The sequence below is a fragment of the Hyperolius riggenbachi genome, chromosome 9 (genome assembly GCF_040937935.1).
Source record: "Hyperolius riggenbachi isolate aHypRig1 chromosome 9, aHypRig1.pri, whole genome shotgun sequence".
Lineage (NCBI taxonomy): Eukaryota > Metazoa > Chordata > Amphibia > Anura > Hyperoliidae > Hyperolius > Hyperolius riggenbachi.
In genome coordinates this window covers 35,903,154-35,928,062 of record NC_090654.1, presented here as the reverse complement: position 1 = coordinate 35,928,062, position 24,909 = coordinate 35,903,154, and the positions used below count along the sequence as shown (strand labels likewise).

Here is a 24,909-nt window from a genome sequence, read left to right as displayed (position 1 = left end):
AATTAAGCCACCAAGACGGAATACTTTCCCCAAGTGGGATCTCCCTTTAGTTTTGGATGCACTTACAGGTCCGCCTTTCGAACCCATGGAAAAATGCTCGATATGGCATCTTACGCTAAAGACTGTTTTCCTGTTGGCCATCACCTCGGCTAAAAGGGTGTCTGAACTTCAAGCCATCGGAATAGTTGAACCCTCCCTCAACTTTTTTCCGGATAGAGTGATCATACGCCCAGTGCAACAGTTTATCCCCAAAGTATCTACTGTTTTTCACTTCAACCAGGAATGGACATTACCCACATTCCACACTAATGACTCAGAGGAGCCACATAGCCTGGATGTGTCACGTATTCTTAAACAGTACTTGAAAGTCACAGAAACCTTTAGAAAGTCAGAAAGACTATCATTTCAGGAGGATATAGGAAGGGTGAGACAGCATCATCCAGATCCATAGCATCCTGGATTGTGAAGGCAATTGAGATGGCCTACAAAATCAATAAATTAGAACCGCCGCAGGAACTGAAAGCCCACTCCACCAGGTCTATATCTACATCGTGGGCAGCATATACCAGAGTGTCAGCAGAAAAGATCTGCCAGGCAGCCAGCTGGAGTTCTGTGCATACATTTATGCAACACTATAGGGTAGACCCAGCAGCAAATTCAACAATTGACTTTGGTAGAGCGGTTTTATCCGTTCACAAACCTGTTACAGTCACATAATGGTTATACTTACCTATATCATAAACTGTATTTGCACTATAATAAAATAATGTTTTTTGTGCACCAGCAATATTTGCCCTCCCTTGTTTTATCGTCTTGCTAGTTAGATCCCGTAGGTGCTGCCATGGAGGCATTAGGAAAACGGAAAATTGTATACTTACCTACCGGTAATTTTCCTTTCCTGATGCATCCATGGCAGCACATAGGACCCACCCTATTGCTCGGTGAGGTCGAAAAGAGAATAGACAGGTAGCAGAGGGGTGGGATTCATTTTATCTAGTCACTTGTCCTATGAGGGATTGTGGGCGGGGCAACAACCCGTAGGTGCTGCCATGGATGCATCAGGAAAGGAAAATTACCGGTAGGTAAGTATACAATTTTCCGTTTTAATTGCAGTCTTCACCACTGGGAATAGGAGGCACGGATCTACGCAGCCCTGACCATGTGCGTAGCCTGGGAGTTCTAATTGATAGGGCTTTAAACTTCAGAACTCACATCTCTGCTGTGGTGAAATCCTCCTATTTTCACCTTAAGAACATGGCAAAATCAAGCACCTCATCCCCCCCCCCCCCCCCAGAAGATCTACCAACCTTAGTTCATGCCTTCATTACCTCCCGACTGGACTACTGCAATGCTCTCTACACTGGCCTTCCAAAAAAGGACTTGTACCGCCTACAGCTGATACAGAATACTACTGCTAACCAACCAACCCCGTCACTGCCACATAACGCCAGTCCTGCACTCCCTTCACTGGCTACCTATAGAATGGAGGGTCCTATTCAAGATTGGTCTACTGACATTAAAATCAATGAATAATCTAGGCCATGGATACATGAAAGAAATGTTGCAGCTGCGTAGCAATCCCCACATTCTTAGATCCACAGGTTCTAATAATCTAGTCATACCCAGAGTCCACTTGGAAACTTTTTTTGTGTCCCAGAGCCTTCTGTCATGCTGCCCCTACATTTTGGAACACATTACCTCAATAGATCAGGACAGCTCCATCCCTGGACGTGTTTAAATCCAGACTGAAAACCCACCTGTTCAGTTTGGCACTTGCAGAAATATAACTTTTGTTGTGTGAATACTTCATCCTACTACCAATTACTGAATCTGAGAGAGCCTAAGCGCTTTGAGTCCTATGGGAGAAAAGCGCTATAGAAAGGTTATTGTATTGTATATCGCCACCGCTCCACATGCTGCCTCTTGTTCCCATACATTGGGCAGGGCACGTAAGGTTACAGGCTAGTATGCCGGGCTATTCCAGAATTTTAACCTGCCCTCTGCACCAGTGTAGGAGGAGGGGCAGGCCAGTGCATGGGAGGAGGGTTGGGAAGTTTGGCTGCATGTACATGCAGCTGATTAACAGCGCTTTTAACGCGTGGCGGCGTAACCCGGAGATGAAAAACCATCTCATTTTACATCTGAGCAAGGCAACCAGGCAATAAGCGCATATTGGGGGTGGAGGGGGGAAGCATCTTTCCACCCTCTGTGCCAAGCACTAGCAAACTCCCAACAGATGGACAGGAGCAGGCATTAAGTATTACCTCAGGTTGACCCCATTTTCCCATTCATTTGTGTAGCTGAGATGGCCAGTCAGATGCTAATTATTTGAGGTTGATTCAAATTGTATGTTAATGCAAATGTACGGAGCTTGGAACTGGACTGGCCAAGTGCAGTAGCATACCTCCCAACTTTTTGAGATGAGAAAGAGGGACACTTAAGCCACACCCCTGATCACGCCCTCGTCACACCCCTAGTCACGCATACCATAAAGGTTTTTTTTGTAAGAAAACTATGTTGTTTTATAATTCAAACCGCACTGGTTCATTTGCCTTCATATTAACATTTTAATATTAGTAATCAATTTAAAGGATGGGAATAAAGTTTAGAGTCTATCAAACACATTTTTTTAGCAGAGAAATATATATATTTACATAGAAAGAGGGACAAAGTCCTAAAAGAGGGACATGGCTCCCAAAGAGGGACTGTCCCTCCAAAAGAGGGACAGTTGGGAGCTATGCAGTAGCTGTTCATTTTGATTGTTTCAGTTCCAAACATACATTTTCATAAAATTTGCCACATCTCAAAATATTAGCACCTCATTGACCTCTGGCTTGGTTCATACTATAACGAGCCCAGTGGGAGCAGCACCATTTTGTATGGATATGCTGTACTTCTTTATGAGATGTGCTGTGGTCCGTTGCAGGGCCCTGAAGTGGATAAGGGCCATTCACCAGATAAATTTCAATGCAGTCCACTGTCTGAAGATATTGTGCTGGTGGCCAGGTTTATCCATTGTGGAAACTCAGTGGGCCACAACACACACTGTACAAATGGATACATACTTAACATTTGTAAAGCTCTTTTCACCTATAGGACTTAAAGAGTTCCAAAGTGTAGGGGCAGCATGACAGAAGGCTCTGTCTCCAAAGGTTTTGAGATGATTTTTGGTAGTGAGTAAGTTATATCCTTTTGATCTAAGATTGTGGGTGGTATGACCCAGCCCATAGGTGGCTTACATCCATGATTTAAGTTTACTGTACTGCACTTGTCTTCAAAATGTAAGACAGTGTGCTTGGCAGGCCCAGATTTACATCACAGGTACCTATAGGCACTGATGTCCTGGCACCCTAGACTTCACCCTCCATGAACCTACAACCCCCCGCTGAACTGCACTGCAAGTGTTCTGGCTTCCCCAGCTGTCACTTCTTCTCCCTTACTTCCTTTCCCCCGTCTATAGGTGCCCCTTAGTATTATGTAGACAAAGCTACCCTCAGTATTAAGTAGCTATAGATGTCCTCAAGTATTAGGTAGCTAGAGGTGGCCTGACTGAAGGGAGATCTGGTCAGTGGAATGCTGAGACTGGGGTGGGTAACCTCTCTTTTACACTCTGCTCGGGATCCTGCATAAGGAAGGAGGGAGGGAGACGAATGAGCTGCCTTTTCATCATCAGACGCCTGTAGGCATGTGCCTACAGTGCCTTATGGGAAATCTAGCCCTGGTGCTTGGTGTGACCTTATCCAATTTTGATTGGTCAATTTTACCACTTCCATGTAGTATGAGAGCTTACCTACACAATCCGCTCATAGTAGTCAATGTCTGTAGACCGGCATACTACATGGAGGTGCTAAAATTGGTCAATGAAAATTGGATGTGTATATGCAGCCTTAGCCTATACCAGGAATGGGCAAACTTGGCCCTCCAGCTGCTAAGGAACTACAAGTCCCACAATGCATTTGCCTGTATGAGTTATGACTGTGGCTGCCAGACTCCTGCAATGCATTGTGCGACTTGTAGTTCCTTAAAGAGACACTGAAGCGAAAAAAAAAATATGATATAGTGAATTGGTTGTGTACTATGAATAATTACTAGAAGATTAGCAGCAAAGAAAATATTCTCATACTTTTATTTTCAGGTATATAGTGTTTTTTCTAACATTGCATCATTCTATAATATGTGCAGATTACACAACACTCAGCATTCAAAAAGAGTCTTTCAGAGCAGTCTGTGAAGTAATGACCTCTCCTCTAGCAGAGGAAAAGTAAATAGTCCAGGAACAGTTGAGATAATGAAAGTCAGATAACAGCCCTCTCCACCACTAACTAAAGGTGGCCATACACTGGCCCGATTTGCCGCCGTTTCGACAGCAGATTCGATCACTGGGATCGAATCTGCTGCCAATCGTTCGCGCTACACGCCGAATTTCGATCCTTTTCGTCCGATCCCGTCAATCGCTCCGTGCGGAAAATTAGCGTCGATCGCCCGCGGGTAGGGAGCGCGTCGCTAGTGGCGTTTGAGTACCCGACGACCGACGCAATAGAGCCGCATACATTACCTGCTCCGCCGGCGCGTCTACGCCCGGTCACCGCTGCTCCGTGTCCGCGCTGGTCTCCGGCATGCTTCAGTTCCTCCTGCCCGGCAGGAAGTTTAAACAGTAGAGGGCGCTCTACTGTTTAAACTTCCTGCCGGGCAGGAAGAAGTAAAGCATGCCGGGGCCGGAGACCAGAGCGGAGACGGAGCAGCGGTGACCTGGGGACTGGAGTCGCGCCGGCGGAGCAGGTAATGCATGCGGGCGGGGGGAGCGGCGGCAGCACCACCACCACAACAGATTGTGAACGGTTTCAGGCTGAAATCGGTTCACAATCTGTTTGCAGTAAAGGTAGCCATTCGATCAGATAGGGATCTGTCAGTTGGTCGAATCTGATGGCAAATCGACCAGTGTATGGCTACCTTTAGTCAGAGAGCTTAATGGTTTGTTTGCATAGAGATAACAACTGGAGTTTCTCAACTCTTCCTGTACTGGAAACAATTACACTGATGTATCTGATCTTAATGTTTTATTTCTTAGCTGTGCTACACATACAAATCATAATATCATCATTTTTTTTTCGCTTCAGTGTCTCTTTAACAGCTGGAGGGCCAAGCTTGCCCATGCCTGGCCTATACATAGCCTGAAGTCAAATGTCCGTGTACACTAGCCCTTAGCCTGATGCCTCCTGCCAGAATGTCATCTGGCCAGTACTCAACATTCCTCTCTAAGGCCTGGAACCCACTGAAAACCGCAAACGCAAAACACAACCGCTAGCGTTTTGTCTGAGCGGTTTGCAAGCGGATTCATGCGAGTTTTTGGTCGTGTTTTGCAACATTGTATTTTTTTCCCCAGCGGGTGCCTAGCGTTTTGCGTTTTGCGTTTTTATCCTGATTGGTCCTGTGAATTATTTTTCATTTTGTTACAGTGTGCTTAACCACAAAACGCTAGCAAAACCGCTCAGTTTAGGTTTTGCTGAGCGTTTCTGCTAGCGTTTCAATACTTTGCATTGAAGCGCTAACGCTCCCAAAATGCTGCAGGTCCTGCGTTTGCGTTTCTGGGAAACGCAAACGCTCCTGTGGAAGTTGCCCCATCCATTAACATTAGCCCAGCGTTTTGGCAAACTGCTAGCGTATCGCAGTGCTGCCAAAACGCTGCCAAAAGCACTCCTGTGGGTTCCAGCCCTAAGTCACCTTCACAGCTGTGGCGGGTTCCAGGCAGGCAATAACGGCTGGATGCTCGGGGGTAACAGGTGCAGTGTGTGTTTGGCATTGCTGGTGGAATCATTCTACAAGTGGCAGAGCACTTGGTGCAGTTGGTGGGTGAGAAGAGACAGGATCGCTCCCATGATTCATCACAGCAAAGATATTCCGTCTCCCTTATTTCTGTCGGGTCACAGTGGAAAATCTACTCATTGGCTGCGGTGCCAGACCTAGAGGACAGACTGCTCATTCGCTGCTGCACTCAGATCTGCCCGACCGTTGTTCTTTTACACGGCGCCTGTTTTGTCAGCGCTTTCGAAAGATAAGAGGATACAGAACACTCAGCGCACGAAGTGTTAAGCCATCATGCAAATACTCCACTGTCTACGCCAGATGGTGACCTTTTGTCTGCGTTTCCTGTTATTGTCAATTTGTCATCAGTAAAAACCTTGAGGTTGAGGTAGATCCATTTTTACCTAACAATTGAGAAAATTCTAAATGGATAAAAAGTACTATCAAACTTATTTTGAGTTTTTTTTTTTTTCCCCTTGCTTTGGAGGTCAAAGTAAACCTGTAATTTTAACCACTTCGCAGGCAGACCTCGTTTCCCACTTATGGACCAGAGCAGCTTTGACAGTTTAGCTATGTCCTTATTTAAAGGGAACCTAAACTGAGAAGGATATGGATTTTTTCCTTTTAGAATAATACCAGTTGTCTGACTCTCCTGCTGATCCTGTGTCTCTAAGGGCTCGTTTCCACTAGGGCGAATCCGCATGCGGGCACTGCATGCGGATTCGCATAGTTAATGTTAGTGGATGGGGCTGTTTCCACCTGTGCGGCGTGCGGGAGCGATTTGGCGGCGGGCCAAATCTGCACGGCGGGACCCGCAGAATTCGCCTGCGTCGGGAATCCGTGCGAATCGCCGCTAATGTATTTAATAGTAAAAACGCATGCGTTTGTTACATGCGTTTTTACCCGCGATTTCACGTGCGATTTCGCACCCTTCTCAATGTTATTTTGCCCTGGCAGTGTCATGGTTAATTTCGCATGGCACCCTGCCATGCGAAATCGCACGCGAAATCGCGGGTAAAACGCATGCGGAAACGCACCCGCATGCGTTTTTACAAGCGTCGGAATGCCGGCGAAATCGCGTCGCACTAGTGGAAACGGGCCCTTATACTTTTAGCCACAGTCCCTCAACAAGCATGCAGATCAGGTGCTCTGACTGAAATCAGACTGGATTAGCTGCATGCTTGTTTCAGGTGTATAATTTAGTCACTACTGCAGCAAAGAGATCAGCAGGACTGACAAGCAACTGGTATTGTTTAACCTCCTTGCCGGTCTAATTCCCCCGGCAAGGAGGCAGCGCAGCACTTTTTTTTAAATTTTATTTTTAAATCATGTAGCGAGCCCAGGGCTCGCTACATGATAGCCGCTGAGCAGCGGCAGCTCTGCAGCCACTCCGATCGCTTCCGGCGATCGGAGTAAGCAGGAAATCCTGTTCAGAACGGGATTTCCTGCTGGGCTTCCCCGGTCGACATGGCGACGGGGCGCATGACGTTATCGACGTCGGGACGTCATGGGGAATCCCGATCCACCCCTCAGCGCTGCCTGGCCCTGATTGGCCAAGCTGCGCAGGGGTCTGGGGGGGGGGGGGGGAGGCGGCCCGGCGCGGCGGATTGTGGTGGATCGGCGGCGATCGGAAGTTACAAGCAGCTATCAAAGTGCTAGCTGCTTGTAACAAAAAAAAAAAATATGCAAATCGGCCCAGCGGGGCCTGAGAAATCCTCCTGCGCAGGTTACCCCGAGCTGAGCTCGGGGTAACCGGCAAGGAGGTTAAAAGGAAACATCCATATCCCTCTCAGTTAGGGCCTGTTCAGACTATATGCGTTCCTAGCCGTTTTCAGGGAACGCGTACTGGTACCAAAAACGCATAGAAACGGCTCCTAATGCTTTTGAATGGGCTAGTTCACATGTATGCGTATGAGACGCATACGTTTCTCATCCGCATTGCTGCACGCAGTTCTGTGCGATACGCATAGAAACAGACGCAATGAAAGTCTATGGACGCGTATCAAAAACGCGTACTATTGCGTTTTTAGCGTCCGTTTTCCTCTGCGGTTCCCATAATTCTTTTTTTTCCCCTGGGTCACGTTTTTGTGCAAAACGCAATAGAAAACGCATTCAAACGCAAGAAAAACGCATGCGTTTTTCAACTTGCGTTTCTTTGAATTTATACGCGTTCTACAAACGCAGCAAGTATGAGCAGGCCCTTAAGGTTCCCTTTATAATTTTATCCCTATTTATGACGCAGAAATGAAATATATATTGTTTTTTTTTCAGGGCAAACTAGGCTTTCATTGTATGACATTTTTTCCCTTGAACTGAGACTTGTATGAATTTTAATGGGAAAACAAGGGAAAAAAATAGAAAAAAAAACATTTTCTCAGTTTTACCAATTCCAGTTTAAAAATAAAAAAAAAATCTACTGTAGATAAAAAAACATTTTGTTTGGCTATTCTTACCGCTTATCACAAAACTGAGATTATGTTTTTGTCACAAGTTATGGTGAGGATATTTGATTCTGAAGTAATGCTACAGAGTGTATGTTTCACTATGAACTGAGAAAATAAATGTATTTTTAATGGTAAATATCAATCTCATTAGCTCAGGAAACATATATTCCCGTTCACCAATTAGTCCTGCATCAGATAGTGACAGAAATGTGCACAGGAGCAAGCCCAGTCCTGCACTGCTTCTGCTACAAGACGTATATCTACTGACTCGTGGCTTAGATGAAGTCACAGAGGACGTAGATATACTGCAGTGGTGGATTATGTGGTTAAAAACAAGCAAAAGTCTGAAAATGACCTATGTAGAGGGAAGCCTCTGGATCTTAGAGGCTTCCCACATCCTCATCGAGACCACCAATCCAGTGCTGGGCTCCCACCCGTGAATGAGTGCTGCCGCACTGGTCAGGACGCCTGCGCAGTAGCACGGAAAAAGCCTAGCCTGTTCGACTCTGTGTGTCAACGCTCATCATGGATGGCAGTGTGCCCACATGCACTCTTCAGCAAGGTCCTTGACAGAGAGGTTCAGGGGCTCCCAGCTCTGTGTCACTGGAAGTGAGGGGACCGGTGAAGCCTGTTGATTATTCAGAGGCGTTCCTTTACTGAGATAAGAACCTATTTGGGGCACTTTTTTTCTCTTCAGATTTACATTGAGAGGGGATTCATCAATAAGGTGTGAAACCCTCTCCTGTGAGAAAAAAACAGGAGAAAAGTTAAATCAATTTGGGTACTACTGTAATGCTGGGATGCATGGAAATGCAGCATGGCAGGCTCTGTTTTGCAAGTTTTGGACAAGACTGTTGAATGATTGGCTCAGGCATCCACAAAGGTAGGTGTACAAATGTATTTCAACCAAACTACTACTGTATGTAACTATGGAAGGAAAAAAATGTGAGCTCACATTGATGTTATGAAGCTGGTCTTGTGCATGTAAAATACACAGCAGGCGGTAGAGCTCTGACCTAAACCTGTATAATATTTTCTTGTGGGTCTTTCTGGGAATTGGATTGCTAAAACGGTGTTAGTTGAAGTTTGGCTGGCTGTGAAGCAGCTGTTCTGTGTTGCACACTGTGTCCCATTCATAAGCACTGCAGCCTGCTTACTGGTGTACATTTGCATGCCACACATGCGGTAAACAAATGAAGGGGGAGGAGCTTGTTCTAGTGACAGCTGCAACCTTCCCCACTGTCACACTCACCCGCCCATTGTAACCTGTTCTGTCTCTTCCCAGGTTAGTCCAGCTTCCAGGCCAGCTGGAACATGGCTGAGGCTGCGGACAACCGTGATACAGAAAACAACTGGGTCATCCCCAACACTGAGGTAAGACTGCATTATCGGTCATATTTTACTCTAGTATTTCTCCTGGAAAGAGAAGGAAGCAATAAAACTCAATGCAAAAGTGCTGTGTATATAACATAACCCTTCACTGCTTTGGGGCCGTTTCCACTAGCTACAGATTCGCAGCGTTTCCCCACATGTGAGCTGCATGGGTAAACGCTACCTATCTGTAGCATGGCTTGCTGTGCACATCGCACTTCAATGGCATGCTGCAGATTTCTATGCATTTATACAACACTGACCTCTTTTGCAGCACTGTACAGAGTACATAGCCATGTCACTGACTGTCCTCATAGGAGCTCACAATCTAATCCTTCCATAGTCCTAGTGTAATGTCTTACCGTATTATAAACAAATAATAATAATAATATGGTAGGACATTAGACTATGACTATGGAAGGATTAGATTGTGAGCTCATCTGAGGACAGTCAACATGGCTATGTACTCTGTACAGTGCTGCACATGTCACTGTTATAAACAAATAATAACAGTGACATATGCAGCACTGTACAGAGTACATAGCCATGTCACTGACTGTCCTCATAGGAGCTCACAATCTAATCCTACCATACTCATAGTGTAATGTCCTACCATATTATTATTATTATATTTATATAGCACTGACCTCTTCTGCAGCACTTTACAGAGTGGATAGTCCTGTTTGTTACTGTTGCTCACAGGATCTTGTGGTGGGCATACACGGCTCGAATTTTGCGGCTCGATTCTGCAGGCGATTCTCTTATCTTCCGCTCGTTTTTCTTTTTTTCCATTGTCCTCAATGCATAATCGAGCGGCAAAACAATCGGGCGGGAGATCGGACGTGTCGGAAATTATCGAGACATCTAAATGACTCAGAATCGAGCCGTGTATTCCCAGCATTACATTCTTATTCCTGCCAAAGTCCTATATATTTAAACTTCTATACGATTAAAGTCCATGTCATAGCTTTAAAGCCAGTTTTGGGGTGGACCAATTTAATTTCCAGTATGTTTTCGCGATGTGGGAGAAATCTGCAGTCCCTTCAAGGACAACTGTAATGAGGGATATCGGGGCTGGCATATTTATTTCCCTTTAAACAATACCAGTTGCCTGGCAGCCTGTTGATCTATTTGGCTGCAGTAGTGTCTGAATGACACCAGAAACAAGCATGCAGCTAATCTTGTCGGATATAACAAATGTCAGAAACGCCTGATCTGCTGCATGCCTGTTCAGAGTCTATGGCTAAAAGTATTAGAGGCAGCAGATCAGCAGGACTGCCAGGCAACAGGTATTGCTTAAAAGGAAATTAAATTTGGCAGCCTCCATATCCCCCTCACTTCAGTTGTCCTTTAACTTCCCAGAGGACTAATCAAGTTTGGAAGGCTAATGATTAATTATTTGGCAGCTGATTAGTAAATCAAGTTGTGATGTGTTTAGCTCTGAGCATAGAACCAGGCCATGTGAATTCTGCATCCTGTAGAGAGAAAAAAAAAAAAAAAAAACACAATGCTTCCACAGTGATGGAGTATAATGGGAAATGAATGCAATCACAGAGTTTATCACTAGGCATGTAATATAAACTTGAACTGAAGCATTGTTTAAAGCGGACCTCTAGTGTACATTATACAGTCACGGGTCCTTTTCTTATAGTTTCTAGCGAAAAATCGTTCAATCGATCAGAAATTCTGATCGGAAGTGAAATCGTTCACTACACCATCAACAAACCAATCTTTGCTTTCTATGTATCACAACCAACAAGAAAATCCAAATTTTGGTTAGACGAAAATACAATCGGAAGACTGTTTTTATAATCGTTCATAATCCATTGTGCCCATCAACAGAGATTATTTACAACCAATCCTATCAGAATTTCTGATCACTCGAACGATTTTTCGCTAGAAATTAGACCGTTAGTGGGCACCTTGACTCTGTCTCAGTAAAATGTGTTGCTTGTCTCTCTGTTTCGCCATCCAGGAAGAAAACATTTGGTAGATTATGTTTTATGTTGTATTCAGCAACCACAGAGTAATGGCAGCTGTTGCAGTTCCAACAGCTGCGTGGCTCCTCCCCTCGTCTCCTGCCTTCGTTGACTTACAGCCAATAGGGCGCATTATCTCACAAATTTGATTCTGGTTTCTGCTGATCACATAGACTTGAGAGAGGTCATTCTTACCGCATGACATAAATTATGCCTCGATTGGAAGCTGCATGTCCGTATCGCTCTTCCGTTCTTAAAGAGACTCTGTAACAAAATGTTCAGCCTTATTTCTTGTATCCTATAAGTTCCTATACCTGTTCTAATGTGGTCTGGATTACTGCAGCCTTTTCTAGTTGCACTGTCTATGTAATATATCTAATCTTCTTTTCTTTGTCAAGCTTTGTCGAGCCAGGGAGGAATGCGCTGCCTCTACTGTGATAGAGAGAAGTTATACACGCCCCCTCCAGGCTCTGTTTGCTTTGTTTACTACTCACACAGAGCTCTCTGAGGGGGAAGTGAGCTGCCCGTCTCATGCTAAGAACTGTGAGAATCCCAGATTGGAGTGCAGATAATTCTCAATGTAATAAAAACTTGTAGCATACTGTAACATGATATATACACAAACATCACTTCCTGGTTAGCGGCCATGTTTTTTGTTTGTAAACACTGCCTAAAACTGGCGATTAAAAGCCAGGATCGAGGCAGGGAGCTGCGGAAACGGCAAAGAGGGGCCCAGGAGAACCTAATGAATAGAATGTTATGCTTTTTATTGTAAGAATTTGAGAGTACAGATTCTCTTTAAAGGGCACTGTGAAGTCATGTTGTGATCTTAGGATCCTGGCTGTAACTCTGCTTTACCTAATTTGACACCACAGACCATATTCCTGCCAATTCTGGCGCTGCACATGTTTACTGATCCCTATTCTCGCTGCTTGGGCATCATAACCAGTTGATGGTGGGACAGAGGAGTCCAGGCATAGGGGAAAGTGTGTGTGATGCTAGCATTCTGCTCAAGCAGTGGCAGGAAGTCTTACTCAAGTGAATTGGAGCCTTAGCTATATACCCACGTTGCAGTTTTTTTTTTTTTTTTTGTGACAGACTATTTTCTTTTTTTTTTCTTTTTTTTTTCTTTTTTTTTCGCATGACGAGCGATTGTTTCTGCGATCTTGCATCATGGGTACATGTGCGAAACTCCCGCATAGAGTGCCGCGATCATTTTGTCCTCTTGTTTGTGCCCGTTGTGTGCAATTGCGTGGCGCCGCGTGTTCCCGTGGGTAGAAAGATGGATCAGGAAATGCTCGTTGGTCAGGCCACATCGCTGAACGTTTCCCGATCCATCTAGCAGCGAGTACAAGGAAGTAAACGGGCATTGCCAAACCAACGTGAAATGGGAGGAAGAATCCCTTTATAGTAAAGGGACCTGGCCAAGAAGTTTACTATATCAAGATTCATCATAGTAAAGTATATTCATATTGGCGCATGGTCCAGACCTGGAGGCTGGGTCTACTATATAACCAGAAGTTTACTATATCAGAGTTTAGTATAACGAGAGTCTACTGTAATTGCAGGGAAGTTTAGAGGTAGCTGCAGAGCAGGAGAACTGTGTCCTAATTAATCTTTGCACCCAAATCACGCCTGGTGCCAAACAAACCGAAATGTACGGTGTGTGGGAGATTCCAAGCTGTGATTTTAGGGTCCCTGATCCCGCACTGTGCCTCTATGACTGCTGCTGATGTCATTCCGGCCTGTGCGCTCTGCCATGTGTTCATATTAGCGGTGTATTTGTGTCTCTCGCTCTTGGCTCCCGGCATCAGTTATACGCTGACTAATGTGGGCTATTTATAACCAGGAGTAAGATAACCCTATGTGCTGCGTCTGCCAGAACCAATCTGAGAAACTTCCAGAGTCACAGCACATAAACAGCTTTATCTGTTAAAGAGGCACTCCAGCCACCAGAGGTATTTCTGTGTTTGGAGGTGGAAAAATAATCCCCAGAGTTGCTTCTTCCACCCTTCTGAGACTGCAGAGTAAGACATCTGCCAAGCCCATTATAAGAACCCCTTCCCCACTACCACTATGGGATTCTTCAATATTTTTTTTTCTTGAGGTCACTGCCAAGAACTATGATGAGAAATTGTAACTTCTAGAGGATGAAAAGTATCAGGGCTGTGGAGTCTGGCAATTTTGGGTGCCTGGAGTCGGAGTCGGAAAAAAATGCACCGACTCCGACTCCTAATGAATTTGTAACTGTAATTAAAATAGAAAATATGATAAAATGTTCTATTTCTCAGAGAATAGTCATTAAAAATAATGTATATATACAGTATATATACAGTAATAGCTGTGCTTAGTCCACAAAAATGAAATAAACCATTTAAAATTAGTTACTTGTGCTGCTTCAATAAAGCAGTCCCCATATTTTTAAGGTCAGATATACACATCTGATTGTGACTGTATATATGATGTGTACACAGGAATCTCTTATATATACTAAATAACATCTATGCTGTAAGAATAAAGCCTGATGTGTAGCTGTGTCACTAATAGAGATGGTCAATGAGATGGAAATAATTCTGCACTGATGCTGATTTATGCAAATGTATGCACTCCCTTTGCTGATGAAATCAAATAATTTGATATGTTGTTAAAATTTGGTTTGGTGACTACAAATTAAAGGGTACCTGAGACGGATGAAAAGTAAAGCTTTATACATACATGGGGCTTCCTCCAGCCCCCTTCAGGCTAATCAGTCCCTCGGTGTCCTCCACCACCCGGATCTTCTGCTATGAGTCCTGGTAATTCAGCCAGTCAGCAGAGTCCAGCCACGTGCCGATCCCACAGCCAGGAACATTCTGCACCTGCGCAATAGTGCTGCACAGGTGTAGTATGCTCCTGGTGGCGGAGTGTGTGCATGCGCACTACGCCCGACTGGCTCAAGTACCTGGACTCAAAGCAGAAGATCCAGGTGGTGGAGGAGGACAACGAGGGACTGATTATCCTGAAGGCGGCTGGAGGAAGCCCCAGGTATGTATAAAACTTTAATTTCATCTGTCTCAGGTTTACTTTGTTACACAGTAGTACTATACTCTACATATGCACTCCCCACAGAGCTGCAGGGAATCCACTGAGAATGCTGTGCACATTGAACACAGAGGTGTTGTCTGTCACCCATAAACCTTGTTCAGATTGTGCATGAAGAATGTGTAATAGAGGAAGAATCTCCTCATTCCCCTGCAGAGTACCTGCACATCATTCTTACATGTACCCACACTTACATTGCCTAGGGCCTGATAGATGTTCTTTGTTCCGGTTTGTACCTTTTACAAGTACTCTTACCAAGGACTAGTTTTAGTCTAAAGGGAATAAATATGGCAGTCTCCATATCCTTCTCACTTCAGTTGTCTTGTGAAATTCCTAAGCATTGGCAGTTAAGAGACGAATTTCATGTTACATACTTTTAATCAACAAAATTGTAATATGCAAATTAGAGGAGTCGGAGTCGGTGGAATCCTAAACTGAGGAGTCGGAGTCGGTGGATTTTTGGACCGACTCCACAGCCCTAGAAAAGTTGCAGGTAGAGGTGTCGTTGTTATTATTGCTTAGTAGTGATTATTTATTGGAATTAATATTTTTTTTTTATCTTGGAGGGAGTATGCATCTTTTAATATATTTTTATTAATAAAAATTAGAAAAATAATTATGAAACCATATCCCTGAATATATCAGATCTATCACTTCTGCCTGCAGGTGGCCAAAGTTTGTCAGGTCCTCTAGATTGTAAGCCTTTGGGCAGGGTCCTCCTCCTTTTGTGTACTACCTGATCATGCACCTCCATTAAGGGGCCCATACACCTAACGATTTTCACGCCGATATACAGCTGTTTTGATCACAGTGATCGAAACGGCTGTGAACTCGCCGCGCACACCGCTGACTGAACGATGGATTTCCGTCCAAAATCCATCGTTCCCGTCGATCCATCCGTGCGGAAGATTTTTTTCGAGTGCCAGCGGGTCGGGAGTGCGTCGATAGCTGCGTTTGAATGACCGACGCAATACAGCTGCAATACATTACCTGTTCCGCCGGCGCGAGTCCCACTGTCACCGCTGCTCCGTCTCCGCGCTGGTCTGGTCTTCGGCATGCTTCACTTCTTCCTGCCCGGCAGTAAGTTTAAACAGTAGAGCGCCCTCTACTGTTTAAACTTCCTGCCGGGCAGGAAGAAGTGAAACATTCCGGAAACCAGACCAGCACGGAGACGGAGCAGCGGTGTCAGCGGGACTCGCGCCGGCGGAACAGGTAATGTATGCGGGGCGGGGAGTGGCGGCGGCAGCACCACCACCACCACCAATTGTGAACGGTTTCAGGCTGAAATCGGTTCACAATCTGTTTGCAGTAAAGGTGGCCATACGATCCCTCTCTGATCAGATTCAATCAGAGAGGGATCTATCTGTTCGAATCTGATGGCAAATCGACCAGTGTATGGCCACCTTTACTGTGAACCCATGCTATGCATCTGAGTGAACCTAACTTGCTTAATCTCCATGCTCCCCTCCAGTGACTGACTAAGCATTACCTTGTACTCATACTGTGCTGTGTGATCTGGTCTTTCTTGTATTCATGTATTGTCATTTTGCTGTATGTATGTCACCCCTAAATATTGTCTGTAACCTAAACTAATGTTCAGCGCTGTGTAATATGTTGGCGCTTTATAAATACAATAAATAACAATTACTGCTGTAAGATCACATGACAGCACGCTGCTGACAGGATGTAATCGATCACATGACAGCATGCTGCTGACAGGATGTAATCGATCACATGACAGCACGCTGCTGACAGGATGTAATCGATCACATGACAGCACGCTGCTGACAGGATGTAATAGATCACATGACCGCACGCTGCTGACAGGATGTAAAGATCACATGACAACGTGCTGCTGACAGGATGTAAGATCACATGACAACGCGCTGCAGACAGAATGTACGATCACATGACCACACGCTGCAGACAGGTTGTAAGATCACATGACAACGCGCTGCAGACAGACTGTATGATCACATGACTGCACGCTGCAGACAGAATGTATGATCACATGACGGCACGCTGCAGACAGGATGTTAGATCACATGACTGCACGCTGCAGAGAGAATGTAAGATCACATGATGGCACGCTGCAGGCAGAATGTAAGATCACATGACGGCATGCTGCAGACAAAATTTAAGATCACATGACTGCAGGCAGAATGTAAGATCACATGACGGCACGCTGCAGGCAGAATGTAAGATCACATGACGGCACGCCGCAGACAGGAGGCAAGATCACATGACTGCAGGCTGCAGACAGAATCGCACAGGAGTGACACTTGTTTCTCCGCAAACAAGTGATCACTGAGCTGCATATCTCTGTTTAGTGTAATTGTAGGCTGGAATTGTGAACTCACTGGTAACTGGGTGTTGTGTAATTCACAGGGGCTCCTTGTGGAGACGGTAGGGGCTGAAAATAAGGAGTCATCGCCAAGCCATGAAGACATCCAACCTAAAGGTAATATTTTCTGTAAGAAAGTTGAAAGTCCCAGCACACTTTGGCCTCAATTCTCAAAGCATTACTGCATTCGGTAATGCAAAAAAACTCGCTGACTTTACTGAACATCTAATTTTCTAAGCATGTTACCGTATGAAAAAGTAAAATTACCAACCAGTGAGATAAACTACTAACTAGCCTGGTAAAATCCTACTTACAGTAAATGTACATTTTGAAAGATTAAAGGGAAGGTTCAAGCAAAATAAAAAAATGAGTTTAACTTACCTGGAGCTTCTACCAGCCCCATGCAGCCATCCTGTGCCCTCGTAGTCACTCACTGCTGCTTCGGTCCCCCGCTGGCAGCTTGCCGACCTCGGAGGTCGGCGGGCCGCATTGCGTACATTTTTACACATTCCCGCTAGTGCAGGAACATTAACACATACATTTTTACGCGTTACTGGTTCAATGCGTACATTTTTACGCATTGAACCAGTAATGCGTAAAAATGTGTGTGTTAATGTTCCTGCTCTAGCGGGAATGCGTAAAAATGTACGCAATGCGTCCCGCCGACCTCCGAGGTCGGCAAGCTGCCAGCGGGGGATTGGAGCAGCAGTAAGTGACTACGAGGGCACAGGATGGCTGCATGGGGCTGGTAGAAGCCCCAGGTAAGTGAAACTAATTTTTTTATTTTGCTTGGACATTCCCTTTAAGGCTGCTTTCACAGTGGGACGTTACAGGCGCACGTTAGTGCAGCCTGTAACGCATCCCAACTCACAGCAATGATTAATCAATGGGCTCTTCACAGGGGCGTACCTAGAAAGCCCCGGGCCCCCCTGCAAAAAAAAACCTCCGCCCCCCTTCCCTCCAGGGCCCGCTCAGGGACTTTTTGGGGGCGGGAGGGGTCGCAGTATATGAGGAGAGCTGTGGCCGCAGATCGGTGGGGAGGGGGGAAATTCCCCCCCCCCCCCTCCCTCAACTCGGGCACTCCTCTCAGCGCTCCCCTCCTGCAATCATTGGTGGTGCTCGTGGCACATACCTCCTTCTGGCCGGAGGTCTCCGATCACTAAGTGCTTCATAGAACTTCCTGTTTACACAGGAAGTTCCATAAAGCACTTAGTGATCGGAGACCGGTGTTGTGTCTGATTACGCTGCCTGTGGATTTGCGCTGCCCCGCATGCGCAGTAGGAGACTGTGCGGCCACAGTTCCTATTTAATTATGCTGCTGATGGTAAAATACTAAATATCTCCGCTTTTTCACATCCTACAATCCCCAAATTTTCAGGGTAGGGAGGGGAACCCCCGGACTACCTCTATGCCAAATTGCAGCCCCCGAGCCCCGCTGGTTCAGGCGATAGATTAGAGAAACCTATCGCCTGAACCAGCGGGGCTCGGGGGCTGCAATTTGGCATAGAGGTCGTTCGGGGGATCCTCTCCCTACCCTGAAAATTTGGTGAGTGTAGGATCTGTGGAAGCGGAGATATTTATTATATTATCTCCAGCAGCATCATTAACTTCACACTGAGCATGCGTGCTAATCAGTGTGGAAGGGAGCTTCCGGGCAGCACAATCGGACATTACACCGGCCAGAAGGAGGTATGCGCTCAGCTTCCCTGCCGCCGCCGCGGCTGCCACGAGCACCACCAATGATTGCTTGCAGGAGGGGAGCGCTGAGAGGAGTGCCCGAGGTGAGGGAGGTGGGGGAGGGGGGAATTTCCCCCCTCCCCACCGATCTGCGGCCACAGCTCTCCTCTTATGCTGCGACCCCTCCTGCCCCCAAAAAGTCCCCGAGCGGGCCCTAGGGGGGCCCCGGGCCCCCCCGCGACGGCAGGGGTCGCATCCCCTATTACGCCAGTGGCTGTTCCAGTGCCCACGGTGCATTACAGTGTAACGCAGCACGTAAGTTGAAAGTGCTGCATGCTGTTCATTATGCGCGGCTAAGCCGCGTTAGTCTGTGCGCACATGCTCAGTAATGTTGGAGGAGGAGGTCTTCCCTCCTCCTCCTCGGCCAGGCACATGACTAATTAATATTCACTGCACTCAGTGACGTGCAGTGTTTACTTCCTGGAGCGCCGATCCATGCGGCGATTGGCTGGCGGGACTATGTGACGCCGCATGCGTCCAAGAGTACGCATCACGGACGCCAGAGTGAGCTGCACAACACGGCTCACTCTGACGTCCACATCCAAGAGCACCAGGCGTTGCATTAGGGGCACGTTATGCGACCATAACGTCCCCTAAAACGCAACGTCTTGGTGTGAAAGTAGCCTAAAGCAGTCTGTAAAATAAGTAAAAATGGTCTGTTTTTAAGACCAGCTCTGAGCTGTTGGTATCTCAGCTATGCGCTAAACTTCAAGAAGCAAAGGAGCCAGCCAATAGGAGAAGCCATCCTGTCTGATTCCTCACCCCATTGGTGCCGATGTACTCTCGGGCATGACATCCGTAGGTAAACAAGCAGTCCGGGCAGCCTGTTTTTAAATCAGGTGGACGACCAGTGGGAAGCAGGAGGGGGAAAGGGTTGCCGTTCTCACCTTGCTGATCCAGGTTGATAATTCTGCGCTGGGGGTACGGGATCGATGCAGAGTAAAGATTATGGCTGTTGGAAATCATCTGGGTGTTTGCTGCCTCCTGCCAGGTGCTGTCATGCCTCTTCACATCCACATGTGAGCTGCTCGACTCTGCTGTGTGGCCTTTACCCTGCAGTGATCCCTGAAACCCAATGCAGCCTCATCAGCCAGGATCAGGGAGGTGAGAATGGCAACACTCTACCTCAGGCCCCGTTCACACTGAACGCGTTGTTGTCCGGATTTTGGCAATGCGTGCAGGAGCCCGACACGCAGGACATCAGAAAGTGCATAGACTGCACTGTCTGATGTTCACGCTGCATGCGTTCCGGACCAGTGTGGTCCGGGAACGCATGCTGCACGCTTTTTTTTTTTTTTTTTTTTTTTTTTTTTTTTACCAAAATGCGCGTGGCTGACCCATTCACTTTCAGTGAATGGGATCAGCCACGCAACGCATACAAACGCAGTTGGCATACGTTCGTACGTGCTGCGTTCCGAATGCACGGCCATCGGAGTTTCATGATGTGACCGTAGCCTCACTTCCCAAACAGATTGTTTGTAATGTTTTTGCACTACTACCTCATCTGGTAAAAGTTTTCAGAATAGCAACAACAAACCCCCCAAAAACACAAACGCAGTTTTTCTCCGCTTGTTTCTTTTTTTCCTTTTAGAATTGATGCCCCACCCCCAAAAACGAAATGTATAACTTATAGATGCAGCCCGCTGTACCTTCAAATATCAGCTGCTCGAATATAGAATAGCAGTGCTGGCATCGCCCATCCACGTACTATAGAAGCCAGCAAGCAGTCATTCGCTAGCTGCCAATCCAATTCTGCATCAGGTGACACTGCTGTCCAACTGGACAAAAGACGTTCTTCACTGTCCGGTGCACAAAAGATGTTCTTCGGGCGACGCATGACTAATTGGCTGCTGCTGGGAGTTCTCCCCCAGGCATGATTTTTTGGGAATTAATACCTAGATTCAATGTAACGTTTTTCAACATTTTATGTTTTTCCCGCCCGGCCTCCCAGCAGTCTGAAGTACGTTGACTGGGCCTTTGACCGAAAACGTTTAGGGAGCTCTGATTTAGCTTATAATTGCTTTCACTTACCTGGGGCTACTGCCAGCCCCCTGCAGCCATCCTGTCCCGCGCCGGTCCTCCATGTTTCCTGTTCCCCCGCCGCCAGCTAGTTTCGGTTCCACCGAAGGGCCACTGCGCCTGCGCAGCTCTGGTTATGTGTAGCTTTCCTGCGTTCCCGTCCGCAATAGCATCCAGCGCAGGATGCTATTGCAGATGGGAATGTGAATAAGGATACGTTTGGCAGGGCTGCGCAGGTGCAGTGGCCCATTGACTTACAAGTCAACTGAAACTATCTGGCAGCAGGAGAACTGAGGACCGTGTAGGACCGGCGCGTGACAGGATGGCTACAGGGGGCTGGCATAGGCCACAGGTAAGTGAAACTTTTTTTTTTTGTTGTTGTTGTTGTTGTTTTCAGTTCCGCAGTAAGTGCAGATAGCTGGTAGAATTTGCCATAACTACTTCATACAGTTGTCCTTTAAATGTATGTAAAATGGGGTAAATTAACCACTTCCTGGCCCCTTCTGAATTTGTATTTATTATTTATTTATTGTATTTATAAAGCGCCAACATTACGCAGGGCATTAGTTTCGGTTACAGACAATATTTAGGGGTGACATACAGCAAAATGACAATACATGAATACAAGAAAAAACAGATCATGCAGCACAGTATGAATACAAGGTAATGCTTAGTCACTGGATGGGAGCATGGAGATTTCAAGTTGAGTTCACTCAGATCCATAGGATGGGTGCACGGTAATGGAGGTACGTGAACAGGTAGGAGACACAAGGAGGATGGCCCTGCCTGAAGGCTCACAATCTAGAGCAGTGATGGCTAACCTCGGCACTCCAGCTGTGACAAAACTACAAATCCCATCGTGCCTCTGCCTACCCGAGTTATGCTTAGAGCTGTCAGAATATTGCAATGCTTCATGGGACTTGTAGTTCCACCACAGCTGGAGTGTCAAGGTTAGCCATCAGTGATCTAGAGGGACTGAATTGACACAAAATAGGTATTCAGCTGGATTTTGTTTGAGTCCCGCTTGCCTGCTTGTACAGGATGTGACCCTACTGTAGCTATACTATCAGCAACAACCAGGCAGCGAGCGGTTTCTTACAATGAGGTCAGACCTGGCTGTTTTCGTGATCTCTCAGAATAGGTTTTTAATCTGGGAATAAGCTGCTGGTGACGGGTGATGTCATTGGATGGTATGCCAGTGCTCTAGGTCTCGGAGACGGTTTATCCTTTACAAGGTGTCAGGCTATATATCGGGCATCCATAACGGATGGCCTCCCTGCTCCTTCTCTTCCCTTGTAGCGCGTGTGCACAGCCCGTTTCATGGAATTCTGTCCTAATGCAGGATACTTGTGTGACATTCCTTTCATGGAAGTTGCTGCTCTCTAGCCTCTGGGCTGCATACTTCTGCCAGCTCTCATTACGTATTATGTGTGTACTTTTCCAGGCCAGTGAAGTTGCTTAACATTTTTCTATTTTTCCACATATTCCTTAATGTTACAGCAGACCTGAACTCACAACTTCCTCTCTGCTCTAAAAGATAAACAGCAGCATAATAACCTTTAAAGAAAAACATTTCAACTGATACAAATCCTGCCATAAATCTGCAGTGTGTCTACTTCCTGCTTTCATGGAAGCAGACATAGCGTTAACATCCTGTGTTTACAAATTAGCTGCGCTGCCAAGGCAGTAAGCTGACTCAGCTGAGAAATCAAATTACACATGTGATTAGTGCATGGATGAGGGGGAATTACACTGGGTAAACTCTAAATACATACAGGGTGCATTTCTCTGTTTTCCTTCTGGTCCACTTTAAGAGGATTGGTTTCCCCGTAAACTATAATGGTCCAGATTTGGGTTCTGTAAAGTGGTCAGTTTAGACACATTCTGTTTTCCCCACTCCTATTGCCATTATTCAGTTTTGGCGTAACCCAAATAAACTGGTTTTATTTCAGGTGCTGAAGCTGCTCCGATTCCAGCAAGTGCGGGAAAAGATGTTCCTGCAGAAGTACAAGAAATTAAGGTAAGTAATAGGATTAACAAGGAAATTCTGTACTGCCACTGAAAGTACCGCGAAGGCCGCTGCCCAAAGCCTGCATGAGCACACACCGCAACCGCTACCTACAGTGTGAACAACACCACTGTTGAAAGGCTGTGCGCACACACACTAGACCTGTTCGTGTTGTGGGGAGCGCAGGCTTAAGTGTGGTCGCGGCATTTGTGATGTTTGCATTGTGAGCGGCGGCTGTGTATGTTTACTACCTTTGGTAAGATGGAAATCTTGTGTTACAGGGTGCCTCTGGTTTGTCATATTTTCTCCAGCACAGCTCAGTCACAGCCCTACTCACCCTCACACCTATCCCTCACATACTATGGTGCTGTGGTAATTTTATTCTGGCCTATTAGCCTGTTGGCCAAGAGGAAGTGTAGGGAAAACCCTTGCCTTTATCAGAAGACACAGGTGTGGTCATGGGAGGAAGAACCAGCGGTGTCCAGAAGGGCTTGAGGGAACAATGCACTCTATGGCCACAATATTGTTTCACCTTCTCGGGACAAGCTTATTGTCTGGGAAGTTGTCCTCTGGGAAGTTGTGTCCTCCACGAGTGCCAGAAGAACATGGGGACTCCCCCAAACCCCCCCCCCCCCCCCCCACGCCCCATTTTTATCACCTCCAAGTCATATTAGGGCCAGCAGATTTTGAATACTAAGAACAGATTGTGTAGGTCAGCTATCATATTACAAGGAAGTGGTATGATTGTTCAATTATCGACCAATCAATATCACACCCTTCAAGGGTCACTAAAGTGAAAGTAATGTGCCCAGTTAAACATACCTGGGGTTTCTTCCAGCCACCTGTAATCCTCCTGGTCCCTTGCCGTTGTTCCGCTCTGCTCCATTAACCCCCTCCCTACTGCCTAACGCCGATTGGCTGTGGGAGGGTGGCAGCTACAGAACAGCCTAACGCCGATTGGCATCAGGTCCTGTAGGCGGAGAGGCACGCGCATCCCTGCTGAGTTACGGAGCTCCGCTCTATAAACAGCCTGCCCGATGCGATAGGAGCTGGCAGGCTGTTAGGAGGAAAAAAAATAATATTCTTTTGTACAGTGCTGTGATCTAGCACAGCACTGGGGACAGCCCTGTCACTTGGCTGTCCCCTGGAGCGGCTCACAATCGGGATCGCTCTTATGGGCTGATGCCTATGAGTGGTGATCCTAGTGCTGGATCTCCAAGGGAGGGGGGGAGGAAAAAATAATAATCGCAGCAGCTGTCAGATCCCACCAACAGAAAGCTCTGTTGGTGAGTAGAAAAGGAGGCAAGATTCATTTGGCTGCTAAGTTGTATGGCCGAATAATAAACTGTTAAAGCTGCAGTGCGCTGAATTGTAAAAAATAACCTGGTCACTGGGGGGGGGGGGGGGGGGGGAGGGGTGTAAGCCTGTGGTCCTCAAGTGGTTAAGCAGATATCCTCTCTGAAAGCTGGGCTGTGCAACTCCCTTGATCATGCTCCTGTACCTGTTTGAAGCATGCACATATTTTACAGACTGTGCAGGCGCAGCATACTCCCAGCTGCCTTAGCCACACATGTAGTTTTCAGAGGGGACAGCTGCTGAATGGAGCAGAGCGGAACAAAGGCGTGGGGCCAGGAGGACTGCAGCGGGCTTGAGGAAGCCCACTGGCCACATTACTTTCACTTTAGGTTCCCTTTTAAGGTGCCCATATACTAGGCTATATTCCTTGGCAGATTCAATCACTGTAATCGAATCTGCCAATGACTGATGCCCCAACATGCGGCCCGAGCATAATTTTTTATCAATTTCTGGCTGACATAAATTGACATTGCAGATCGGACTGAATTTTTATATTTTTTGGGTGGTTAAAAGGTGGCGCAATGGTGTCTATGCCTGGCGACGTGTATTGCATAGAGCTGGTGACTGTCACCTGGCTAATGCAGCAAAGCAAACTCACCTGTCCGGCCGGAGTGCTCCTGCAAGTGTGCTTCCATCATCTCCCAGTGCCCGTACTTTACGATCCAGCAGCATGTATGTACTGCCAGGTCACTGAGTGTGGGCAGCGGGAGAGGACAAAAGCGCGCTGGTCACACAGGTAAGTTAGTTTTGCTGCATTAATACTCTGCA

General features: G+C 46.5%; 1 protein-coding gene across 4 annotated transcripts in view; it reads left to right on the top strand.

Annotated features, from left to right (window-relative positions):
• The window catches only part of PBXIP1 (PBX homeobox interacting protein 1), a 93,153-nt gene that overhangs the window by 25,141 nt on the left and 43,103 nt on the right, over positions 1 to 24,909 (top strand). For all 4 annotated transcript variants that reach the window (XM_068252496.1, XM_068252493.1, XM_068252494.1 and 1 more), the window contains exons 2-4: positions 9,532 to 9,620; positions 17,066 to 17,138; positions 22,730 to 22,797. In XM_068252496.1, coding sequence (XP_068108597.1) covers positions 9,561 to 9,620; positions 17,066 to 17,138; positions 22,730 to 22,797 — 201 coding nt within the window. In that variant the 5' untranslated portion in view covers positions 9,532 to 9,560. The remainder of the gene's footprint in view (positions 1 to 9,531; positions 9,621 to 17,065; positions 17,139 to 22,729; positions 22,798 to 24,909) is intronic.